The following is a 26,678-nucleotide window of genomic DNA, read 5'->3' on the forward strand; positions in this document are numbered from 1 at the left end:
TGTTCAGACCCCCGAATTCAGCAGGGTGTTTTGAGTAAGGCAGCGCTCGGTAGGCTGATGTGACCCCCCGAGCCGCTTGTTGACTGGTTGTTTTGGTTTTCGGGGGAGGCTGCTGATACGAAGTGACACGTGGGGCCGCTGCTCCGATCGCTGCGTAGCCTGTAGCGGCTGAGCCGGGGCCAGGGCTGCCGGAGACAGCCGCGTCAGGAGCGTTTAGCGGAGACGAGACGCCGATCCGGGCCGATGCGCTGGCGAGCGCTCGCTCTGCAGCCGCGGCTCCACACAATGAGAGCTGACATGTTTCGCTTGTGTATTTTGGCGGAAGCTGGAGTAATTCAGGGTTCTCACTCTGCTTTTGACCCCCTTCTTCCTCTCCTCTCTCTCCTCTTTCCTCTATCTCCCCTCTCTCCCTCCTCTTTTCCCTCTCCTCTCTCCTCTCCTCTGGTCTTCTCCAGGTGTTTGGCTTCCAGGCTGGTTTGACCTGCATGGAGAGCGACGGCTCCTTCCTCCCGCTCATTCCCATCATCCCCTCCTTCAGCACTGCACTGTACGGCAAACTGCTCCGGCTCCCTGCATACTGGTAAGCGCTGCCCTCCTCCGTCGAAGGGCCCTGAACGTGTACAGAACTTACACAGTGCTACTGTACATACGGTTATACATTTACACACAGCCTCTGCACCACTCAGTCCCTCCCTTTTGTGGCCATAGCACAGAATAGCCCTGCCTCTGAGTCTGGAGATGCTGCTTCAGTAGCTTCAGCCTCATTAGCAGATGTCAGGAGCAGATCTTCAGATGGTTGCCTCTCTCACCAGCTGTGCTTTAGTGTTTAAGGTCAGCTGAACGAGACAGGCCCGACATGCGGCCAACCCGTGGACGCAAAATGTCAGGGAGCCCTCCCCCTAGCGGTGGGAGGCGGCGCGGTCAGTCACGTCACCCTCACCCGCCGGCGGTGGGGGCGGAACCCGAATGACGCGGCCGCGGCCGGGGAAGTGCATTCTGGGACAGCGGCCCGGGGCGGAGGGCTGTGCGAGAGGGCGGCGTGAGCGAGCAGCAGGAGCAAGGCTTTCTTGTGGGCACGGCGCGTCGGGCGCGATGTGATGGATGAGCATGGAGTCACGGCGGTCGGGGAAAAACAGAAAAAGGGAGTCATCGGGGAGCGGCCGACAGCTTCTCACATAGCTGCGCAAATCTGGCGAAATGCAAAACATTTGGCTTTGTGTTTTTTCCCCTCGCCCCCCTCGAGACAGAGCAGATGAATCATTTGGAATCTCCCCACGAGAGCGGCGCTAATGTGAAGGCTGGTGGCGTGAGGGGGGGTAAACACAAACACCAGGGTGAGCCTTGGAGATGAAAGTGCATCTCTGTCCAACTGGGTGTCCTTCAGGCAACATCTGGGAGCCCTCGCCAGACACGCATACCACTCCAGGCCATCACACACACACACACACACACACACACACACACAAACACAAACACACACATACACACACGCATACCACTCCAGGCCATCACACACACATACACACAAACACACATACACACACGCATACCAGTCCAGGCCATCACACACACACACACACACACACACGCATACCAGTCCTGGCCATCACACACGCTGTATACACACATACACACACACACACACACACACACCACTCCAGGCCGTGACACACTGTGTATGCACACATACACACATATATGCATACACCACTCCAGGGGATCCACACACACCGTATACACACCTACACATGTACCATTTCACAGGCATACATACCCAAATGGGCTCAGACACCAGCATGCATGCATACAAACACACACGCACACACACACACACACACACACACATACACTCTTAAGCGTGCCTATGTACATGTGCAGACATTCATAAACACACACGCACACATGTGTGCACACACACACACACACGCACGCAGCTTGCGATGTACGTGCCTGCCTCTAAGCACCGCAATAAAACGCTTGCATGGAAATCGATTGTGCTCCATTAGTTTGGATTTAAACATGTCAAGGCTGCATATGGTTTTGGCTTCTCGGGACTCATGTGCACATGGGGGTGAGGAGGAGCACCCCCAAGCGCCTGGCCCTCCGTTCCCCCGACCTCTGCTCCTAATAAGAAGGCCGCCGAGCATTCGCCCTGTGGAGAACGTCTGTCTCCCTCTTAAAACATGCGAGTCACATGCCAAAAGGATGTTATTTTTCCTCCTCATCTCAGGCAATCAACATCAGCAGTGGCTTTTTTTTAAAAAAAAACTTCTATTATTTCAGAGTGTCCCCATTAAATGTAATAACCACAAAGCACAAGTGAAGTCTTTCTGTCATGAAAGAAGCATATTTTGAATAGCCTGCATACCTCTGTAAGGAAACAGATAGAGGGCTCATTATTGGAGCAGCGTTGACAGGCTCAGGCAGATACTGTGCTACTCATGCTTTGTACGCTACGTACACAAACACAGAGTTTCTGCTTCAAAGGATTTTGGTCACCGTGTCCCAGGTAGCGAGAGTCCATGCCCCTTTTTTCCATATTGGCCTTTTTGTTCTCTCTCAGGCAGCTAAGCCTGGCTTCCGACACTTTGACAGCCTCCGAGGCCATCTCTCAGATGCCTTCCCTTCCAGAGCTAATCCCCCTCTTCAGATAATAATCAGCTTCTGTTATTGTGAAAGGTTGCGACGCGAGAACTCGTAGTTTCACTTCTTCCTCCGTCTTTTGCGCCTTTGTATTGGGCCCCCACATCCTGGCGGAGGGTTTCTGGGCCTTCCACGCGCACCCCCCCCCCCAGCTGCAGGCGTGGCTCCTCTCAGGCGGTCATTAATAGGACGTGACGGGCCGTCGTCGGGAGACTGACGGCGAGGCCGGGCTGACGAGGGCTCGCGGCCTGCCCGCTCCTGAACCTGAGATGGAGGCCCGGCGAGAGTGACAGCCGCTCGCTGGGTAAACAGAAACGCCACCAGGTGGTAGTGTTTAATTTAATTTATTTGTGTTTGTTTTGGGAGCCTTTCAGAAATGATGTAACCCCCCTCAAAGATGTCATGTTCTTTTAGGCGAAATATGCGGTTCCTCAGCCCCGGAATCAAGAGGAGAGGGGAGGGGTGTGTGGGGAGGGGCGGAGGCCTGCCAGCAGACTTCTCCCGAATCATAGTGTCAGTCTTTGGTAGCTTTGTTATGTAAATTTTAGTATCAGCTTTTCCATTACCAAGATAGTGCAGGGTATAAAGTGATCCCCTTCTGGGAGCAGAGCGGAGCGCGTGATTGGCAGGGGAGAAACAGGGAGAGGGTGATGTCACTGTGTGGTGACCAGTGCGGGGCGGTAGCGTGTACTGTGTGATTAAGCACTTCAGACCCCTGTGCCGACTACACTCTCCCTGAGAGGAGTTGGCATCACGGGCGAGGACTGTTCTGGTATTCGCCGTGGGTCGTGGCCCACAAACACAGTACCAAAGCTCTTTACCACCACTGCGCTCCCAGAGCCTACCTGGTGAGTGCGTGACCTTGTCTGAGCCTTCAATGGGAGTAACAGTTGTGTGTCTACCCAGCTGGGATAAATAAAACAGCCTGCTGGGGCTGTTCTTCCCCCCCAGAGAAGAGCAATCGGGCGTCGGTGCTGGTGCTGCTAATATGTAACTCTGGTGAGCGTTTGCTATTGTTAAACAGTAAACTCGCCTCATCTCTTGTCAGTGACGGATGGTGCTCTGAGATATTTTGTTGGTTTAAGCAGAGGCTCTTAAGAACTCATTAAAATCAAAGCAGTGGAAATCGAGCAGATACAAATGGCTCCCTTCTCCCGGTTTGTCAGGATGGCTTATTATCCAGGAAAGTGCAGAGAGGGGGAAAACAGGGAATAATGGGAAAAAAAGATCTGCAGATTGCCATATGGATTCCTTTGTCCAAAAAGTACATTGCGCTCACGGTCCATCTCTGGCTTCGAGATCGTTTTATTACGACATAAATACCACCTCCCTTATAGGGGATGAATTTCAACACCGAGGCAGCAAGTGGTCTACACTGAACAGAGCCCCCCACCATCCCCACCTCCAATTAACTTCTCAGTATGTGAAAAAAAGCCAGAGTCCCGTTAAATGAACTTTCGCTCGCAGTGAATTAGGGCGCGCAGCTGAAAGGCATCAGGCTCCACTTAGGCTTAATGAAAGGCAGTGTACGGGGCGGCCGGCTTCACAGGGACCCTACCGAGAGCCCCAATTGGTCTGGCTGTTAAACCCGCCATCCCGCTTAAAACCAGTCCCCGTAAAAGAAAAAAAAAAGGTGCCACCTGCATTGATCACAACGCTCACCCCCCCCCCCCCCCCCCCCCAATGTTTCCCATGGCAACGGCACCTGACAGCAATGCCCGCCGTTGCACTGGACTGACCTCACGTGGGCCGACCTCACACGGGCCATGATTTAACGCTGAAAAACTTTTGTGCGCCGTTGTTTTTTGTGAACTGCAGCCAGACGTTTTTTCCCCTCCTGATGGCTAATTTATTCATGAGCGTGGAGTTGCAACTGTGTTTCTTGGGAGTTCCTTTTATTATAATCCAACCGTTAATGACAGTGGGCATTTTTTTGTGTTTGCGCTGAACAGAAAATATGTAATGATGGTTCTGAGGTTTCAGATTGGTTTCATGTGCTTGGCTCTTATCTTTACTGTCTGTACTTCATTGGCAAAGAAGCCTAAATATATATTCAGTATGAATTATAGACCTGTTTAACAGACACTTTAGGTTGTCGAATGTATCCGTTTTGTGCTTTGGAGTCCTGCTTTGATAGATTTAGAGCAATATTAAAAGATAGAGGGGGATTTATGTGTAAGTCTGGCATGGCAGCGTACATTTTCACTGTTTTATTTATGATGATTGTGAAACATTAAACATATTTGAAGCAAGACAGTATGTTTCCTCACTCGTCTCTGGTTGGTCCACTTCCGGCGCTCCTGGTTTGTGTCGCTCAGCAGGGCAAAGGGTCACATGACACCGAGCTCCTCCAATAGGAAAAAGGGAGTCTGGGCGGAGGTGGAGATCTGGTAGTCAGTCTGACACGTTCCCCTCTCCAGACCCATAGTCCTCAGTGCGGCTGAAGGCTGGGCAGCCAAACGTGGCACGTAATTACGACGTTAATAAGAAACGGTCATTTCGCTTTTTCCTTTCATTTGGCACGTTCATATCCTTAATTAATGTAAGCCCATTAGCGATGACTCAAAGGAAATCATTTTCATTTTACTCTTTACAAGACACCAGTCGCAAAGTATATTTTGCTTAATATAAAAGTGTTTATTCTGTGGTGGAGCGCTTCCATGCGCCACACATGGGTGAAATTATTGAATGAACGAACGGGCCTATTGATCTCATTGAGCTAATAAAAGATCTGTGTGGAAGGAAGGGAACTTCAGGCCGAGCGCTTGGAGCTGGCACGGCCCGGCCTGCGATCTTTGCGTTGCAGTGGTTTCTAATTAGCGGGACGTATTTGCCAAATTGTGTTGACCTAGAAAGGGAGATGAAAGCCGTGATAGGCTTCTTATTAGAGGAGTCAGTGACAGATGTGCAGCATCCACTCTGGCGAGGGAGGAGTGGAGGCGCAGAGGATCCCCGCGAGGGGACGCTGGGGCGTCCTGCGATGTCTTACTTTCTTTTTATTTTAAATAGACAGAAGGAACGGCAAAGCCATTCCCGCAGAACAGGGAGAACTTGGTGAGCGGGCGTTCGTCAGCACTGTAGGTGCGCTGCCCGGTGATGTCATGTTCCGCTCCACAGCTGACAATGCTGATCAGGGGAGCGCGTACAGTGTGCCACATGCCGTAGGCCGTTAAACTGTGAGGCCGTAAAACTTGTGGCAAGGTTGTGCGGCTACATCTGGTGCGAGGCAGCTTTTATTTTATAGGTGACATGGATCAATGGGTGTATTGAGAAACATCACAGAAGGAAATTAAGTCACCGGGTAAGAGGCTTGGTGGCCGCCGGTGGACGCTTCGGTTCTGAACGTCTGAGCATGTTCCCTCAGTGTGCCGCAGCCCTGGGTGTGCCAGCGGAGAGGCGAGCCGCTCGGTGCCAGGCCTGTCCCGAGCGCGCTGGCCGGCTCCTTCCAGCCCATGGCAGAATATGCTCTCCGTCTGTTGTGGCTTCATCCGTTTGCGTAATGTACCAGGAGTGTTAACAGTACCACATCTCACTCACCTCATGCAAGCTGATGAGTGCGGTGGTCAGCGAAGGGCTCCCCATAAATGTAACAACTCCAGAACGGCTGAAACATAATCAGAGTGGCGGACACTAAAATTTTACCGAACAGGAAATTAAAAGGACACATTTTCTGAACCTGTGTTTGTGACTTCCAGTCCCTACATTTATTAATGGTCATTGCACTGCAAGTTAACCAGCAATGAAACAAAAGCTCTGTGTCCGTTTCCTCTAGCTGTGTCAAGTTGTAGTTTTTTTATGTTGAATGTCGCACAGGCTAAAACTGAAACCCAAGTCTAATTTTGAGCATGACGGGTCATAACAAATGAACAAGAAATTTCCAGAGGGAAAAAATGGGTTTTTTAGCATCAGAGCACTCACAAAAAGCAACCAACACTTGTCGGTAAATACTTAAGATGGGAGCTGAGGTCATGGGGAGCCGTTGATCATTCGTTTGTGGGCTGGGGGAATGTGGCGAGACAGTGGTAGGTAGAGGAGAGAGGCAGTGTGTTTACTCGCTCGCTCCCTGGGCACGCCGTTACGTTGTCGCGTCTGACGGACCCTCCCGCTCAACGCCCCGAGGGCCAGAGACTGCACCAGAGCTCACACCACAGCCTCATTATGGGCTGGAAAAGCTGCCGCCGCCGTGACAACGAGGCTCAGACGGCGTCATAGCGGCAGAATAACAGAGTCTAAACAGTCTGAGCCGCAGCCGGCTGTTTTAAAAAACGCGGCCAACGCGGGGTGAAGGTGTGACGTGAGATGGCGTAAAGATGGCGGCAGCCCGGTCCCCGCCACGCCATCCTCACCGCGCTGTCCTTGTGCCTTGGGGTTCCAGCGCGGCTCGTGTTTTTCTGGTGCTGGAGCGCCGCCGCAGCTGTCTGCAGGGCCCCGATTAAAAGGTTTCTTTTGGTAATCCCCGTGTAAATGAAGCTCTCTCCTGAGAGGGGAGGCCAGCCCTGGTGAACCCCCCTGGAGAGGGGGGGTGTCTTTGAACTGGCAGGCTAGTGGAGCAGTGATGACTGAGGAATGCATGCTCTTCACACCCCGCTCCCCGCAAACCCCCCCTGCTCCCCCCCCCACCAGCCCCCACCTGCAGGTCCTCCATACACATCCATTCAAGGCCCTTCACTCACTCCCAAGTGTAGTGGTGTTGATGAGAGGGAGAAGGAGCTGGGCTTGTGCTGGAAGCAGGTGGAAGGGAGAACCTGGCTCCTCCAGTGTAAACAGATTCAGTTCAAGCTGTCCCAGTCACTTGGATGTGCTTATATTCCATTGGCTTTTGCATTACAGCCAGAAATGATACACGGGAACCAAAACAAATGTCCAAATTCATGGCCTTCATGTTTTTCTTTTTTGCACTTGAAAAGTTTGATGTTCCAAACCATAATGCCCCGGTCTTTGTTTTTGAAGTCATGCAGAAATGTCGGGAATATTCTCTCTGAGGACCCTTTGGGGGGGAGCGAGGGTGGTCACTGAGCACAGCGGACCTTAAAGAACGACTGCCTCCATTTTCCTACCTCTCATCTGAGGTAGTGGCTGCGTGCTGTTCCTCCCACCCGTAAAGAAAGGGTTAACGATACATTTCCCTCTGAGACGAGGCCCACAGGACACCATGCGTAAAAATCCTTAATGCCTCCGGCCTCTTTGTTTGTCCATCGCTTATGACGTGAGGAACCTGAGCAGTCTGCTCTGTGACCTCTCCTCTTTGACCGTTATTACCAGCAGGTGTGTAATCCTGGGTTATATTGCCACGGGGGAACATATGGAGCACCACGTCTTTGGCAAATTAGTCTTAAGAACAGAAGCAATTTTGTTTTACGGTTTAATATACTGCCCCGGTTTGTTTTAACAAAGCATAGAGTGTGGCGAGGGTCGGAGTTTTATGTGAATTGGAAAACACTTCTGACTGTACAGTATAAAACCGCTTTAGCATGTTGTCGCTCACGCGTCGGGGGAAATTCATTGGCCGAACCGTGCAGCTCCAAGAGGCGGCAAATGGCGGAGGGAACTGGAACTGGTGCGGGGCGGGGTCAGTGACCTCTGAGAATGCCAGGTCTCAACAGGTGGAGGGTTCGGAGGTGGTTGTGCGGTATGCAGATCCTAAATCCTTTAAAATGCTTGTTTAAAGACTTGTTTTCTGAAACAGATTACGTTATCTGAAAACCACCTGAGTGTGCTGATAGTGAAACAATGGTGAAGATTTGCAAGGTGCTTTTTAAATGGCTAATTAGGGAGTGGACAGTGTTGGGATAAATGATTTATAGAGGCCCCTAGCCATCACTCATATCTGTCAATCTGGGACAGGTCATCTGTTGTGATCTATGAGAGTAATATGTCAGGAGTAACGGATTAGATTTACATTGATGTGTGCTTTGTAAATATGCTGAGATAAGGAGAGAAAGGGAAGAGAAAGGGCTGCAGCAGCTATTCTTTAACCTTGCCATTGAATGCCAGAAAAATGCAGATAAACGTGCACTCTACACAGTTAGCATTGGAAAGCATCCGTTTTCGTTTTTGGGAGGGGGCATTTTTACCTGATTGAATGGATGCCCATGTCTGAGACTTGCTGTATTTGTATGCACATCAGCTGATACCGCGACACACACCCCGCAAACACACATACACAGACACACCCTCACAAAGTCCAGGATGGAGCGGGAGAGTTTGAACAGAAGGGGTCAACTCTTTGAGTTTATCCACACACTCTTAACCCAGGGACACCTGCAGGTCACCTTGACCGTCTGCCAGAGCTAGTGTCAGGTGAATGCCTTGCGTGTCCAGGCTGCGCCCTCCCACCCCCCACCAACGCCCCCCCTCCAATACCCCCTTTACCTCGAGCCTGTCCGCATTATTTTGGAAAAAATGAGCGAATGGTTTTTGTACTGTACAGGATATGAGTAATAACAAAAGTGAACATACTGGAAACTGCCTGCAGGTTCCAAGCTCGCATTCGGGGACTCTATGTAAACCATTAGGGCCAGCTGCTCCCCGCGATATTCTTTCAATCGGGGAGAAGGTGTTGATTTTAAAAGAATGAACGGCTGTTTCCCCGGGTCTGCACATGGCCAGAGCCGAGCATGGGTCCGCCACCTTTAGCGCCCATCTGCTGCTGTGCCAACGCCCACTCCCATGCGCACACACACACACACACACACACACACACACGCATACACAACTGCAAACACACACACACACTCGTGCACACATACAGAGCTGAGCAGCCTTTCGTCCGGATAGTGTGATCCCTTTTTTTTCTAAATCGTGTGCAGGTTTCGACTGCAGAAAAAAGCTCCAGCCCCTGCTGCCAGTTTTTCCACCAGTTTTACACTCTAACCGGAACGTTATACTTTCAAGCGCCCTTTAATTAAGACAAATTTATTTTTGTCCACACGAGTACAAAGCAGCGACCTGCCAGCTCTCCCTTCCCTGAGTTTGCACTGGAGTCCCTCCAAGCTGCTTTTTTAATGAGACTCTTGTTCTGCTGGTTATGTTAGGAATTATTTTCCCCGGGAGAATAATGTACGACCTGCGAGTTTGCAGTCTCCATCTCCCCCCTCTCTCCCTGCAGCTTCACAGATGTTCAGGGCGAAACGGGCCTTTAGTAGCTGTAACTACTTCTTTCCTAATTATTCTAAAGTTACAGGTTGTTAAAAAAAAAAGGAGACACAATTGCTGTGGCTGGCGAGTCCTCCTTCGCCAACCTCCCCTGATTGCCGCTGTGGTCACTCTAGAGGCAGCGCTTCAAGCTGATCCCAGAACAGCCTGGGAGTTAAGACCCCCGCTCTCAGTCGTAAATGCGCGGCAACAGTGCTCCCGTCACGGCTAAAAATAGCAGAGAAAGGTCAGAGCGGCTGATCGTTAAGAGACGCGGGCGCGCAAATGGGACCAAACTTCAAAAAAGGGAGAAAAAGTCAGAGAGGCATGTCCCGGGGCCAAGAGCTTTCTTTTTCCTCCTCTCCGAAAACGGTACAAATCGCGCCGCTTGAGTTATAATCCTCAAATGAGCGGGCTCCCGAGCCCCGTGGATTGAAGTGGGCACCGCCGTGGCGGCTCTCTGACTGGGCACGGCAGCCGGAACCGGTTATTTCGCTCCCGGCTCGCCCTGAGAGTGTGCCACACCGCCCCAGCGGAGATCCGGGCACGGGGACACATGCCAGCCCCGTGCCCCTGGCTCACACAGCCGCCATTCATTCCCGTTATCGACAGGGGAACGTCCGGGAAATTAAAACCCGCCGCTTAAAACGGCTCCTCAGGAAAACACGTTTCATTACCGAAAGCGAAACACCTAATTTTTCTAGCCTCTCGACTAATTTTATTTCCTTTTAATCCTGACGGAGTCTGGCAGCGCTGCTCTGGGCTTTGATTTTCTCTACCGTGGTGACTTACTGACTTAAGCACTTACTGTGGATATGTATAACGTCTCACACAGACTCAGTGCAGCTAGCATCTACCAAAGTTCAACAAACAGACTGCACAAAAAACAGAGAAAACCAGCCTCGTTTACCTTTCCAAAACTGTCAGAAGCACGCATATGTGTACACGGGATTTAATAACCCAAGCGCTTTCAGCCGTTTCCAAATTTAGCCTCTGCAAAACAATGTAATGGCAGTAATGGTTTTGATTAGCCAGCATTTTAAGTTGCTATTAGCAGGGCATTTGAACGTAAATAATTTCTACAGGTGCATAATTAAACGTTTTAGAGGACCGCATGCGCACACAACGGCACTCTTGAATGTTGTAAACGCTTGTGCAATCAAACCAACTTTCATCCCTTGCCAGTTCCCATTGAAGTGGCTTTTAAAACACATTTGCGCTGCATGTGGAATGCTGTTGTTGCCGGTCCTCACCAGTTATTCCATTCCTTTGTCTCGGGTGACGAATGCGAGATGAAGCGACGCTCTGATTTCGGTAAACAAGCTCGGATGCAAACTAGGTCAGCAGTTGTGAGTTTCGAGAATATACTAACAAACCCTGTGCAAGTGTCGGTTTTTGGCAGTTACACTGATGATAAACCTTTTGATTTAGCCTTTTTCCTGTATTGACTCTTACGAAGGGCAGAAGCAGAAGTTTAGGGAGTAACTAGATTGTATACACAATACACAGGTTACAATATACACATTAGTACACACAGGTATGCATATTGGAAAGGAAGGGCTTTTTCAGCTAAGAAAGCTCCATTTCCATCCACAGTTTTTCCATGCTCTGACAGCATGTGACATTCCCCCTCTCTAATGTATTGGTGATGAATGGACATTTGATTTATAACTCCCTGCAACACGTTGGCTCTTTTTCCAATCTCCATATGGCTCTTCAAAGCATGTACAGGTGGCTGTCCTGAAACATTTACTCCATTTAATGCTTTTATTGAAATGTTGGGCTTTCTTAAATTTAGGTTGAAACAAAGTACAGTCCGTCACTCCATCAAAGCACACTCCATTACATTTTGTTCCTGAATGTCTTCCCAGAATGCACTGTGGAACTGGTGTCATGGTATCAGCTGGTTAGCATGAGGCCTGCACAGTGCTAAAATAGACATGCTTTTCGATTCAGCACAGAAAGGTACAGACCATCTTATCTTACAAGAGTAGACTATATCGACATCTACAGTTTCATATGTTCAAGGGACCAACATGATTTTATGAGAAACTATGCAATTTACAAGTTGACACTGACCAGAAGCAAGGCATTTTGGGATCTGTAGGAGTATTGCCCTGCAATAGGGAAATGTTTTCAAGGTAGTTCATATTTGCTATTAGGAAGAACAAATGTGACTGTGAAGTTACCCTTTAAATGTTCAAATGTGCACTAGGTGATCACCACAGCACTGAGTGTTAAGGGACTGGTCAAAGCTTGGATACGCCTCTCCAGTTGTGGAGATCTGAGGTCCAGTAGGCTTTTATAGGTCCCTTTATGACTTCAGGCTCTCAAGTGTGGACAAAAGGTCGAACTCATCCAATCAAAGTGATTAGTTCAATCAGGTGATAAACCAGTTAGCTGGCATTTAAAGGGGAGGCCTTTGGACCTCCAAGCCCGGAGCTGTGCTTCCATGTTTCAGAGGCTGCCAGAGACTCGCTCAGGGGGAGCTATTAGAAACGATTCGCTGGCCGTCCGATCGCTAACGTCACCCGCCAAACCACCCAGGGGGAGAAAAGCACCGAAGGGGAGAAGAAAGCAGGAGTTAAATGCTTGCAGAGCCGCGGGCGGGCGGGGGCATTCCTCACGCTAAGAGTGGAACAGAACCGATGGGCAATCAGCTGAACAGCCACGCTCGTTTCGATGTGTCTCCCCACACTTGGGGAAATTAGTAATGTTTCTATTTAAATGCACTGCTCTGTGCTGCCATGACGATCTGCCATTAAACAAACACTCGACGTGTGGCGCCTGGCTCGGAGTGCCAGTCCAGAGCCGGCCCAGAACCCTTCAGGAGAGGGAGAAAAATGATTGGAAGAAAAGTTTGTAGCATTTGAGGCGGGAGCCTTGGGTTTTTTTTTTTTCCAGCGAGGGCTGCGGGCAGGGTGCTTGAGTGAGCGGGTACAGGGGCGAGGTCTCAGCGTGGGGCAGTGGGACGTCTCCATCATCCCCGACACCAAAAACCAATGTCCTCCCCAGTGTTCGCACTGGCATTCCATTCCAAACCTGCGGCGCGGCTCCTGTGAGGGATCCCCTGCCTCGCTGAGCGCCGTGATAAAGTGGGCATAGCCTGGGCCCGGGCTGTGATTTGGCGCCCGGGTGCCAGTTGCATCATGGGGTACGAGTGAAAGATTAATGAGTATGTGGTTCGCGGAGATGCTAACTGACAGCGCCAGGAGGACTCTGTCCAAGCTGCTCCTCGCCCCTTGTCATCGAATATTGGATTTCGGGTCCATCGCTGTGCTCGGCAGGCACTGCTAGGCAGCGCACAGACAGGGGAAGAAGCGTAGATGTAATGTCAAATGTCCCGTGCTTCTTTTCAGGGTCGGGTTTCTGCGCCGTGTATCGCTGCACATAAATCACTTCCTTACCCCCCAAGTTTCAGGACTGCGTCCTGAAGGCCGATGAAAATTCCTGAGTATTTTAAACAGACCGTGTCAGAAGGCCGTTTTACAGTGTGTTGTGTATTGTTAAGGTGTCCTCTTCCTCATTTGCTAGCTAATGCTGCATTCCCTGTGAGGTTTGCTGGCACTGTAGCCGTAACAGCTCTGTTTCAACTGTTCCATCGTCCATATCGGGCTGCTCAGTGAAAGCGGGCCCTCGGTGTGTGTTCACCTCTGGCTAAAGCTCTCTCCCTCTCTCCCCCTCTCCCTCTTCCTCTTTCCGTCTTGCACAGGACCAAGAGGTCTTTTGTTCCCATCACAGAGTGCATTTTTGAACTCCCCCACTTCACGATACAAGCCACCAGGGCCCAGACACTCCTGCTGCAAGCCATCTGCCAGAGCTGGACCCACAACCTGGGAAACGGAGCCTCCCCAGGGGTCAATGAAGCTCTGCTCAACGAGGTCTACAAAGCGTCAGGTAACGTTTTATTGGAAGTCCTGCTCTCCCCTCACTCCTTTTTTTCCCCTCCCTCCGTCCCTCCCTCTCTGCCTTCATTTTCTTTTCGTCCACTTTCATTTCATGTTAAATGGTCAGTGCCCACAGACATAAAGGGGTAAAGAGGTGTGGGGGGAAGCATGTTTGTACCCAGTGCTGCTCTGACTATGTATTCATGTGTAGCAGTATACATGTGTACCTGTTTGCTACAGGGTCACCGTCCAGTCTTAGCCACTTGCCCGTCACCGCCCCTGGGAGTTGGACGGCTGGTTCCCAGTAAAGTGGCGGTCACGGTCGCTTTAAGTCCGTCTTGCACGCCAGCAGTCATCTGCGTGCGTTCAGCCCTGTGCCGGTCTAACTCGATGTCAGTTAAACCGTACTTTCCCCCCCCAACCCTGTTGTAATTCATGCAGAATGGAACAGGTTGCGTTTTACAAACTGAAGTTTTACTGCGCTTTTTGGGCCCAGTTCCGTTCCTGTCGGAGTGCTCCCGGAGCAAGTTACCGTGGTGGCGAGGGCGGGGGGAAATTGCTAGCAGGCCCGCTGCGAACACAGACACCTAGAACAACAGTCCCCTGCGGACCCGCCAAGTGTGAGGTAGAGGACCTGCAGCCTTGCCGAAAATTAACTCCCAAACTATTTTACGCTCCATGTCTTCTAGGATACCTTAATGGGCGAATAATAAATTTTAGGCTGTAAAAGGCTAAATTCAATAAAACAGTAGCTTTCTCATGACGGTAGCATCTGGCAAGGCCCTCCTGGGGGGGCGGAGGGGACCCAGGATTTTCCAACTCATTAGGATCATGTTGTTGGTTATGCCGTCAACATGGGCCCAGCCAAGCTACCTTTAGGCGCACACAAACCGCCAAATTATTAAATGGCTCTCCCGTGGAGAGAAGTCAAATATTCCCCTCATTTTGCCTTTTTTTTCTGGCTGCGGAGTGGCCCGAGAATAGCAACATTCAGAAACGTTCGCACATCTGGTCTCTGTGCTCAGCAGGTTTGGGGGGAAGGGGGGTGCGGAGGTGGTTTGGGGGTGGCTGGTAAGTTCCACTGAACTATACATGGGATTTAAGACATGGCCGAGAGAACAGTAAAAATATATATATTTATATTTCTTGAAGTCAACTGTGCTTGTGTTCATCAGTGTGCAGTGGTAGGTCCCCTGAGCCTGGTGGGGGGGTGTATTCCGGGCTGAGGCCTGGGTAATAAACCTTTGCTGAATACTTTTGGTTCCTGTGGTTGTGTCCGCACTGTAACGTCGTGACGGGATCTGGCCCGATCTCCTGGTGCCGTTCCCTCCGAGGGGGCCGAGCCCACAAACCCAGCGTGCTCACCCCGGGCAGCACCGCACTGAGATTGGCCTTCTTTATTTTACAGTCTTTAAAGCCATTGATTGTTAAATGTGGGGACTATATTGAGCTGAATGAATGTTAACCGCTAAGGCTGAGCTGCTATCAGGCCAGGGATTGTAAAACCGCTCTCAGTGGAAAGCCTGTATTTCCACACTGTTGATGTTGCTGTATTATCACGAGATGTAAAAGGCCTGGGTTCTCTCAGAGATGAAAACCCTAGGGTTTGATTAAATATACCAAGCCTTTATACACAGCTATTGACCTGTGTGCTCACTCTGTCCAGCTAAACACTTTCCCCAGGGAGGATTCTCACCAAGAAAAAGAATGCAATGAATTCTGAGCTCTAACCAGATACACATTTAAAATAATAACCTGGAGGTGTGCTCCCTACGAACAGATATAGGTGTTCCTCTATGATCGTTCGGCCGACCTCAGTCCTTAAACTGACACATGGAAAAAGGGAAGCCCGAGCCTTTGAAACATCATTTTGGTCCACCATCTCCCTCAGAAGTCCGGCGCTCAATAGAGGAAGGTGTTTCATATCGCAGCAGAGCTGATAGCAAGAGTGTGGTGCACGTCCTTCGCCTGCTCGGGGCTTGGAAAGATTATTTCATACTTTCCTGAGAGGGAAATTTCCTATTGAGAGAAAGGCCGGTTTTAATCTCGAGGTACTGACAGACCGTTAAGTGTTTCTCAAAATAAAAAGGAGCAAAAGCTGGAAAGTTTCACCCCCGTGCTTTCATCTGTGGAGGGCGATAAAAAAAGACTTGCGGCCGCTCGCCGAAACCCAAGCGTTAGCCTAGCGCTCGTAATACCTCTGCTTATTTTTCAGTGACAGTTTGATTAGGGAAAGGGAGCCCAGGGGTATGAGTAGGGATTTGAGCTGTGCGTAAATAGACATTAACGTTTTCACTTTTTGATCTACTTCGGCTCAAAGTCTCAGAGAACTCAAAAATAGGACCTCTGTATTTCCACCAGGCATTTGGAAGTGAAATGAATTTTCTTTTTTGTTGGTGGAACAGAAATTTGATTAAGTGGAGGAATCATTATTTTGTCAGCAAGGAACGTTTGGGCAGCTGTCAGTTCTATTTCCCCAAATACTGAATTTAGTAGATTTTGTAGAGCCCAGTAGTAAGTATGATAAGTTAATACTGCCACCGATTTTCTCCCTTATCCAGTGTATGCCTGTTGAAAGCCTTTGAGAACCCCTGTGTCTCAAGTGCTCTGCTCCTTGTGTCTTTAAAACACTGAACATTTTGAGGGTCATTTGGTATTACTTGTTTGTTGTCCAAATTTCTCATTGAAAATTGGAGAAGTGTTGTTATCTGAAGGTGAATTGATTTGAGGTTAGATTATCCTCAAATTGTCATGGAAACCCGGCCTCTTTCTGACTGGTGCTTGGTGGTTGCAGTGCTGACTGCACAGGGATTCTGCGTTGTTTGGCCGCTCTGCTGCTTGGCAGTTCTAGTGTTGATAATTGGTCGTGATTGACTATGGCTCAGTGGTTCCTGTGTTGACTATTTTCCAAGTTTTTACAGTGTTGATTTGCTCAGTAGATCCTGTAAAGAAGCTTCCCAAACAGAAATAAAATATATTGGAATAGAATATATTGCAAATACATTTAAAATATATTAATGCAAAACAGAAACACAGAAACACTTACCATATTTTAAGTATTTGATTGAATTAAAACACATAAAATGCAATGTAAATCTAGGTAAATTAAAATATATTCTTAATATATTTTCTATAGGTGGGCAATGCTTCTCACAAAAAACACAGAAGGAGCAAAATTTTCAAAACAAATAATTTTATTCAAAAAATTAGCACAAAACAGAAAAAAGCCAGCTAGAATGCAGACACAGCTAAACTGCGGCCATGCAGCCACACAACAGTATTTACTCACAGACATGTTAAATGGCAGGTGTGGCTTGCTAACCAGTGGTTAACTGATTATAAATAAAGTTGATTGTAAATGAGTTTGTTAATTGTGAAAAGTGGAAAACAAAGGATCCTCAATTAAACATTTAAACATGCATTTAACAGTTAATGCAACAAGTAAACCAATAATTATAAAATCTGTATTTGGGGAATGGGTGAGGGTTCTCCTTCACAGTTCCTGTGTTGACCACTTGCCAGGTGGTTCCAGAGCTCTGTTGCATGCTTCAGGGTTGACTCGTTCAGTGGTTCCTCTCTTGCCTGTTTGCCTGATGGTCACAGCATTGACTCGCTCAGTGGTTCCTCTCTTGCCTGTTTGCCTGGTGGTCACAGCATTGACTCACTCAGTGGTTCCTCTCTTGTCTTTTTGCCTGGTTGTCACAGCATTGACTCGCTCAGTGGTTCCTCTCTTGTCTTTTTGCCTGGTGGTCACAGCATTGACTCACTCAGTGGTTCCTCTCTTGTCTTTTTGCCTGGTGGTCACAGCATTGACTCACTCAGTGGTTCCTCTCTTGTCTTTTTGCCTGGTGGTCACAGCATTGACTCGCTCAGTGGTTCCTCTCTCGCCTGTTTGCCTGGTGGTCACAGCATTGACTCGCTCAGTGGTTCCTCTCTTGTCTTTTTGCCTGGTGGTCACAGTGTTGACTCGCTCAGTGGTTCCTCTCTTGCCTGTTTGCCTGGTGGCCACAGTGTTGATTGGCTCAGTGGTTCCAGCATTGCCTGTTTTGTCGGTGGTCACAGCGTTGATCGGTCGTTAGCGGTGGAGCGTTGCTCAGTGTTTCCAGCGGTCGGTCCTCCAGGCTGGTTTTCCCTGCCCCGGTTTATGGAGCACAGGAGTGGCTGGTGTCTGCCATGCGCCCCCGCTTAATTGCACCAGAATGGCAGAAATGCCTCATCACATGTGGCGTTGATTTAAAGACGCTCGCTCTCGACCGAATAAATTTGTTCACATTTACTCAATTGAATGATGATCTGAAAATTGTTAATGATTATTGTGACGGAGCAGATTCATTCCACATGGTACCCTGGACGTAAAACCCTGTTTAATACATTACAACATCAGCCGCAATTACGTGTTATTGGTGTACAGTATGTGAATTTCACAACAGTTTTAAATAATTATCGTGAAATAAGATTTTTTTTGTAGCAGTGGCTGCTGTGATCCTACCATACTTAGCTAGCTTTCATTGTGAGTGTAAACCAGAGATGTTGTAGAGGACTATTGTACCTGCCCATGAGATGCCCATCTCTGAAACACAATGGAACAGCACATTTCAGCAGTTGGAGGATGTTGGGTTAATGGCGCTAACTGCTTTCAGCATTAGTATTGTGCTTGATAGGCTTGAGTGAGAGCATTTTCTTTACCCAGTGAAAGCTGCAGAAAAGTGTGTGAGAATTTACGCCCTCAGTAGGCTAGTGAAAGCAGAGTAGGAATCAGAGGGGATGCGTTAGGCTGGCTGGAAGGCGCTCTGAGCAGAGTCTCTGCCGTCCTCAGGGCCAGCCCAGCCAAGTCCAGCTGCAGGAGCAGAAACCAGTTATAACAACAGAGGACATCCAAAAGCCTTCGCCTTCTCTCCCCTTCCTCCTCTCTCTCCCTCTCTCTCTTTCCCCATCCTTTACCTCTTTCTTGCCCTCTCTCCCTCTGTTATCTTTTTCTTTTTCTTCTGCTCTTCCTCTGTCCCTTTTACTTCTGTCCTGTCTTTTCTCTCTCTCCATCTTTCTCTCTCTCCACTCTTCCCCTTCCACTCCTCTCTCACTCACTTTCGTTTCTGTCTTTTCTTTGCTCATTTCCTCTCCCTCTTCTCCTCTCGGTTTTCTTCCTTTTTATTCCTCTCTGCGTCTTTCTCGCTCATCCCATATCTGTCTTCATCTTTCCTCTCTCCTCTTTCTTCTTTCCTCTCTCATATCCACCCTTCCTTTCCTCTTCCTCTCCTTGTCTATCTGTCTCCCTCTGTTCTCCTTTCCTTCATCATTTTTCTCACTCCTCCCTCTCATCTCTCTCCTCTTTTTCTTCCCTTCCTCTCTCCTTCTTTCCTCTTTCACTGCCTCTGTCCTCTCTCCTTCTCTCCCTCTCTCCCTCTCTCCTTCTCTCTCCCTCTCTCCTCTTTTACTCTCTCCCCTCTCTCCACTCTCCAGGGCAGCAGCCAGCCAGTGTGGTTGAGCAGGGAGCCCGCAAATCCTGCCCTCTGCTACTCCAGGCAACCGCTAACCTCAGCCCTGCAGAGCGCTGACCTCCCACACATTCAGCAGGGGGAGCGAGCCGGTGCAGGCCGGGCCTCTGCAAGCCAGAGACACTGCGCCGGGGCCTGGGCTGGGGCGTGGAGCAGGGCGGGGCTGGGGCGTAGAGCAAAGCAGGGCGCTGGGAGGGGGCAGAAGCTGTTGAGACAGGGAGCTGGGATACAGCATATTGGTATTTTTCTTTTGCTGGTTACTTTCTTCACCGATGATAGCTTTATCATGCTTTGATTCATTCACACAATCCCTTCAAGGGCATAAAAAATAATGCCAAAGCGTTTTAATTTTAAAAGACATATAACTCAACATGAAGTGATGTTCCACCAAGAACTCTTAAACGCACAGATGGTAAAAGGGGGGGAAAAAAAAAATTCTGGCGTGGCCTGTTGACAAACTCAGAATGACACTGTGGTTGCGGCTTCAGCGAATATAATTTCAGGCGAGTTTGATTTAATTAATATTTCTTCCCCGAGCCGGAACAGCGCCTGATGGGAGTTGGGGGGTGGTTTGCTTTGTGTCCTTGATCAGAAGAAATTAGTTTGCTTCGGTTCAGACTTTCATCTGTGACATGGCTATAAAAGCGCTGAGACGACTCAAAGATCCACCAGAAATAAAAAGCCGCAGACAACTCATTATAAAAGATCTATGGTTCGGGCCGCTTTCCCCCTTTCAAACGCTTCCAGGGTGGAAATGCCTGCTTGATTGTTTTTCCCTTTTAATTCGGCCCTGGGGGAAGTGACGGAAGGTGGAAGTCTCGCTCGGGACAGTCGCAGCCTGACCTGTCCCGTTTGAGCGCCCTGCTCTGTGCAGTGTCTTGCGACGTTGGGGAATGTCACTGATAATCAGTTCAGTTCAGCTTTATTCACCATTTGTATGTGTGTAATACCCACATTGGAATTTGGGAGTGTAATGCAAGCACAAGAAAAAAAGACAAAGGCACAAACGTGACATAAAGCGCTAATAGCGGCAGTGTAGCATAGCGGTAAGGAGCAGGGCTTGTAACCGAAAGGTTGCATGTTCGCTTCTCCGCTAGGGCGCTGCTGCTGTATGGCTAAGGTACTTATCCTTTGGGTAAGGTACTTATCCCAGAATTGCTTCAGTAAATATCCAGCTGTGAAAATGTAAAAAATATGTAAGGCGCTCTGGGAGAGAGTGTCTGCTAAATGACTAATGTCATGTAAATAGGCACATGTAACATGCTCGTGCTTCATGTTAAGGTGTAGGCTAAAGTCGCTTTGATCAGGAAGTGCACTGTGCTGGGTAATAAGCTTCTTTTTAGATAGTTGATAGACTGGCACTTACTACCCTGGATGCATTACGCACTCTGCAGAGCCTTACGCTCCTGGGCGGTAATATTACTGAACTGTACTGTAACAGAACAAGCTAAAGTACGTTCTGTAGCGCAATAATAAGACACGTTAATAATGTGTGGATGCACAGATCATAAACAAACATTCTATAACTAGTAGTCCTGGGTCAATTCTTTTGTTCTTACGCTATGGCTGTGCATGGTGGACTTTGGGGCAGAGGTGTGCAGAGAGGAGAGGGTTAACCTGATGGTGCTGCCTGGTGTGGATGCTTGCCATTTGATATACGAGCTGTGACATATCTTTAGCGTGACTGATATGTGACCGTGAGCTCTCAGGTGCGCAGATGGGGTGTGCTGGACCGGGGCCAGCCCCGGAGAAGTGGAGGTGAGGGTCGCGGGGTGGGAGGACGTGTTGGTTTTAAGCAGTAAGGAGCGCTTCAGAAAACACAGGGATTGTTTCTCTTTTTATTGAACCCACCTTTTGGCACCTAATTGGATTTTGGGTCAGGTTTTTCCTTCCTTTGTGTCTGTATCACATTGCCTTCACAGCACCATGTAAAGGCAGGTTACAAGCGTGCTTGCAGGAGGCCACACTGTCACAGGTTTCCTGCTGGCAGGATGCTGATAACGGTTCAGGAGGTGTGCAGTCGCTCATGACCATACACGAGGGTATCATTATTGAAAAGATGCTCAGTCTTTGTAAGTTTTGCGGCCCTCGGTCCAGGGTCCTCTCTGAAAAAGTAAAGGGAAAAACGCAGGCGAGGTTATGGCAGCGTTGCTTTTCCGAGTGTTTTTCTAAGTGTGCCCCGCTTTTTGTGATGCACTGAAACAAATGGGATTGTTTAGAAGCTAGTTACAGGCGGTTTCGGCGACCGTTTTCGCACAGCAAGGCAAAAAGGAATACCTCATTGCAGTCACATTGCTGAACTGCAGCTCTCCCTCTGATCCTCCAGTAATCAGAAGCGTGGAGCTGACGTAAACCCCTCACTGTGGCTCTGGTAGTTTTCTTCTTCTTTTTCTGCCTTGACCCGGCACATAAAGTGTTGGTAATGGCCCAGCGTTATTGGAGGGAAAGTGTTGATTTTCATATTACTCTGTCATGTGAGAAAGCCGATCCCTGTAATGTGGTGTATTTTATGCCGTCTGGGTTATGAGATGGCGAGTCTCTCCCCTCCCCTGCTGGGCTACAGGCAGCTGCTGGCGCTCACCTTCAAGCTGTGGAGGAGGGCTGCGGTGGACTCGCTGCTCCACGGGTGACGGCAGCTTTGGCCACTGCAGCCGATCCCCAAATCCTCCTCTGGCGTTGCACATGGGGCGGTGAGGACCGGCACAGACAGAGACAGAGGGGTGCCCTTTTCCCAACACCTGCTGCGGGGATGACGGAGGTGATATCAGAGGTGTAGGTGGAGGTTACATTACATGGAGGTTAAGTCTCCCGCGTGCTTCCCTGTCAGCCCCCCCCCGTCCGTTTGTTGGACTGAAAACAGGTTAGTGGGGAGTGCTATCCATGGGTTTGGAGGAAACCTATTGTAATCATTTCCTTTGCGATGAGGAAGAAATGATTTAATGTACTGGCTGCTATGATGAGCACTTAGGCCAGTGGAGGTGTGCACTTGACCGCGCACAGCTCTGGTTCTTACGCGGTTCGCTTTTATGATCCGCAGAAAACTGATAACCTGCAGGAATATTATTTAGCTGTGTGACCACCCTGCTGTTGTTAAGGTCGGTGACATTTGTTGGGATGCTTGCCTTTTAGCGCTGGTACATGTCGTTCTTGGTGTATTTACAAACAGGCGATCACATCTGATGTCAGAAAGAGGGGGGGGCCTTTCATTTCAAACCGGCGTTTAACAAGACAGCTGTTACGGGTGGTGGAGACCCGCGGTCGGCCAAGTGCCACTCCAGCGCCGAGTACATCTTTTTAGACTCATTCCTTTCAGTTTACAAAGAAAATGAAAAGGAAAGTCTTAAAGTCAGTGGTGGTGTGCGGTTGTCTTGATTGTCAGTCAAGGAAAAAAAGCGATTAATCAAAACCCGAGGATGTCTGCTGGAGCTCCGCGCTGCCTCTCGCTCGGGCCTCCGCCGCGCTTTGAAGAGGCATCTTATTGGTTTTTGAAGAATTTATGCACGTCTGCTTGTCTGCCCCGCGCGTTGACACCGGGGGCGGACGGAACGAACCCCGCTTTTCATTTAAGAGCGACCTTTTCGGAACGAGGGAAAAAAAAAGAGTGCGGTGTCGGCGCGAGACAATAGGTAAATAAATCTTGTGGGAACTTGAAACCATTTCTTTTCAATGAAAACTTCAATGGGCCGCAGCCGGCCGTCCCTCTCCACGAGGGTGATGGCGCTTTAAGTCGATCCAGACAGCACGGGCTGTGCGTGTCCCCCCTCGCCTTGGCGCTCGCGGTAATAACGGCCCGCCGTCACGTCCCCCTCGCCCCGGTGCTCACTGTGACGCGGGGCCGCACGCGCGCCGGGGAGGATGCCGGCTGACGGCACGGAGGGCCCGCTTATTTATCACCTTCACTCTCCATTAATCACCGCCGATTTCCTCTCGTCGGGCGCGGGCCCTCCGAAAGACGATACCGAGGAGAAGTCAGGGAACGGGCGCAAAGAGAGAGAACAAAAGATTAAGGGGGAAAAAAACAGGCTGCGGGATATGGCTTCCAGGGGAGCCTTCTTTCGTCACGCGAAACGAGACGTGACGCAAAGCATGCTGGGGGGAACAGGGACAGTGCGGCTCGGAGCGCTTGGGTCCTGGGCTGGGAGGGGGCAGTCGGGGGTGCGAGCTGTAATAGAGGAAGCGGGAAGAACAGCGACTGCGTGCGCCCTGCCCCGCTGCTGTTGGGATGGCCATCTCTCACCCCCCCCCCCCCCAAAGCGAGCTTGTCCGTTTGCTGAGCTGTGTCGAAAACCTCAGTGATTCACATGTGCGTGAAGCGGGTACGGGCAGCAGGCAGTGCTTTGGAAACGCAAGCGGGGCCATTGTGCTTCGACAGATGGTTTTATTAAGAACCGCAGTGTTGGGAACAAAGGGAGACTGCCGGATTAAAAGAGATGCCTCTCTCCAAAAAGGCTGGAAACGCACCAAATCGTGAGGATTAGGAATTTTGTAATACGTTAAAAAGACGCTCGGGATAGGTTTGTGGTCATGAGCGAATTGCTAACTGCAAGTAGACAGTGCTGAGTTATAAATATATTCACATTTACATTCAGTTGCTCAGCAGACACTCTTCGCCAGAGTGGCTTCCATAGGTCACAGTTCTTGTTATTTTATCCATTTATACAGCTGCATATTTACTGGGGCAACTCAGTACGTTGCCCAAAGCACCAAGATGGAATCAAACCCTGCAGCCTTTGGGTTACGAACCCTTCTCTCTTACCACTATACTGTATATAGTGTTTTGTATATATGAAATTCAGAAATTCACTATCAGAAGCTCTGTGCACTGAATGAGATGGCCATTCCAAGGTCTGGACGTGTGGTGAGATGCCATCTATCTCAGCCATGTAAAATCAGCATTGCGTCTCCCCTCTCCCTCCCTCTTATTTAGTTGTAAGGCTTTGGCAGTCTGTACCCTGGAGATACAGATGACAGAGAGAACGGTGACAACAAACGGAGCATGGCGAAATGGCCAGACTACAGAGGAGCGTCTGCGAAGCGTGAAACGAGACATTAATGAAACGCTTGTTGGGTGGGGGGCAGACAGCCTCAAACTCTCAGATCAATAAAGCAACAATAAATCTGTTTGTGTTTATCCCCTCGTAGGGTTTTGAGTGAGTCCATGGGGTGGGGTGGGGGGGTTATTTGCAGATTTGGATTCCCAAAAAATGCGGGGCGGCTTTCGCACACTCGTTCGGGGTGCATACTGCCGAGTACGCACATAGCTCCACACTGCGTTGTAAATTTCCCCGCGCTGCCTCCATTGAACTTCGACAGCCCAGAACCCACCCCCGGGGGAGGGTGAGGGCCACACAGACGCACACAGACCCCAGGGAGGAGGGAAATAAATATCGATATCCGGATTATTAATAAACGAGAAAAACGTTTATTTATTCCGCGTCCAAAAGACCTAATCCCGGACATATTTCAGAAATAGGAGTGTGAGACAGACAGAGAGAGAGAGAGAGAGAGAGCCGGTTTAATTTCATTAGCTGTGGTCTGATGTGCTGTGCATCCCTTTCTTGGTGAACCACAGTGGCATTCGCTGGCCGCCTCTTCAAAGCACCACTGTTTCTCCTCCACGGTTGGTAGCCAAATGTGTTCGGGGGTAGGGGGAGCGTCGAGCGAGGTCTGGCAACCAGTCCCTGTCGAGCTGTGGTGCTTCAGCGCCATATCTCACCGCCGGGCCCGGGCGCGTCCTCACAAGTGGGGTCGGAGGAATCCGCCGCGCTCCCCTACAAGCCTGCTGGGAAGCCGCCGCTCTGTTCTATTAGTGTCGCCCAAATTGCTTCTGCATGCTGCCTTTTAATTGTGGTAATCCAGAAGCAGCGCGGAACAGGGGCTGCGATCAGCGCCGCGCCCGCCACGCTGCATCAGCACCTCCAGGAGCTGCTAATGATGCCCTGTTACGCATCGCCCCCCCCCCCCCGGATCTGCGTCGGATCCCACCCAGAGAGCGCCCTGCGGGCCCCTGGGGTCGGCCCGCCGCACTGCGAGCGTGCCCGCGAGGGGGGCTGGGAACAGAGCTGCGAGTCACGTAGGCAGCGCTGGGGTTTCAGCTCACGTCAGAGTGGCTTGGAATGAATCTTAAGAAATGAACCCCAACGACAGTGTTAGCTTGGACATGCGCAGTGCACACCCGGTCAGTGTCTGATGCGAGTGAGGTGATGGCTGTGGAGGTGGGCTGTCCAGCTGGAAGGTTTCCTTGTGTTTTGTCTTCCCTATGAAGCTGACCCCCGTCTGCCTTTTGGCTTGTCACTGGAACCGCAGTTAGCGAGCTGAAGCCGAAGTGAACATTAAGCATGTCCGCAAAAGAACACCCCGGAATGTGACAGCGCTGCGGTTCCCATGTGTGGCAAAAGGAAAAGGTGCGCGGTGTGGTGTGGCATGGCGTGGGGGTTGTGGGAACTCCGCTTTCAAGTTGCCAGATGTTCCATAAAAAAAAAAAACCTGGAGGACCCTGCTGAAGAGCCGTTGTTTCGCCGAAGCGTGTCCGGGAAAATGGATGCAGCATGTGCCCGCCCCGCTCTGCCCCGTCCCGGCGGCGCGGTGTTCCCCTCCGAGGCTCGGGCCCTTTCGGCCCCCGGGCGTTTGATGAGGTGCCTGAACCCCCCCACCCCCCATGCCCCCTCGCCCCGGCTGTGTGTTTATGCCCCGGCACACCTGCCCCGGGACGCACAGGAGCAGGGCAGCGGCTGTGCCGGGTGCTGCAATGGGGCGACCCTCTCTGTCCCCATGAGTTTCCCCCTCCCTCTGCCGCTCTTTTATGGGTGAAACAGCTGTGGGAAACATTCCACTGACAAGGGGCAGGCAGCAGGTGTACCCCTGCCAGCCGATGCTGCGTTCTCACACACACACACACACACACACACACACACACACACTCACTCTCAGGGATAACACACAAACAAGCCGTTACCTGTTCCACTAGAAGCTACATTCTAGGGTAGTTCTCTTTTTCAGTGGGTTAAACATGCAGGATATAGCTTTTTCATGGCAGTTTATAGTGGTGCATGATGGGTCATTGTTTTTAAGAAAACATGCCTTTGTTTCCGTATGAATCCGAATGCGATTCATACCTACAGCACAAAGCAGCATGTGGAGCTGTATTCTTTATATCAGTGGAACTGTATAACTGCGCCACCTTGTTCAGAAGCTTTGATTGCAGATAGCTGAGGACCCATTGCGATTACATGGGCTCTGATCTGAGGGCCTGTGGCTGACCACTGATGTATAGTTGCTATATTGTTTATTGACAGATTAGGTATGAGGTATGTCTGCATGTGTACACAGCACACAACTGTGTTTGTGGTAAAATCTGAACTGAAAATAACAGTGTGTGTGTGAGACCAACATATTGTGGCAGCCTGTCTGGAAAATTGAACTGAGGGATTAGGTTTTTCGTTGCTCGCATGTAAGGAGAAATAATAGTGAGCTCTGCATTGGAGACTTCCTCCTAGTCATTAAAGTCACCACTGACTACTGG

General features: G+C 50.0%; 1 protein-coding gene across 3 annotated transcripts in view; it reads left to right on the forward strand.

Moving 5' to 3' along the window:
* LOC118784006 (vacuolar protein sorting-associated protein 13B-like) overlaps nucleotides 1-26,678 on the forward strand; it is a 281,109-nt gene that overhangs the window by 56,258 nt on the left and 198,173 nt on the right. For all 3 annotated transcript variants that reach the window (XM_036537972.1, XM_036537973.1, XM_036537971.1), the window contains exons 15-16: nucleotides 456-580; nucleotides 13,490-13,674. In XM_036537972.1, the coding sequence (XP_036393865.1) occupies nucleotides 456-580; nucleotides 13,490-13,674 (310 nt within the window). The remainder of the gene's footprint in view (nucleotides 1-455; nucleotides 581-13,489; nucleotides 13,675-26,678) is intronic.

Source organism: Megalops cyprinoides, chromosome 10 (assembly GCF_013368585.1).
Source record: "Megalops cyprinoides isolate fMegCyp1 chromosome 10, fMegCyp1.pri, whole genome shotgun sequence".
Taxonomy (NCBI): domain Eukaryota; kingdom Metazoa; phylum Chordata; class Actinopteri; order Elopiformes; family Megalopidae; genus Megalops; species Megalops cyprinoides.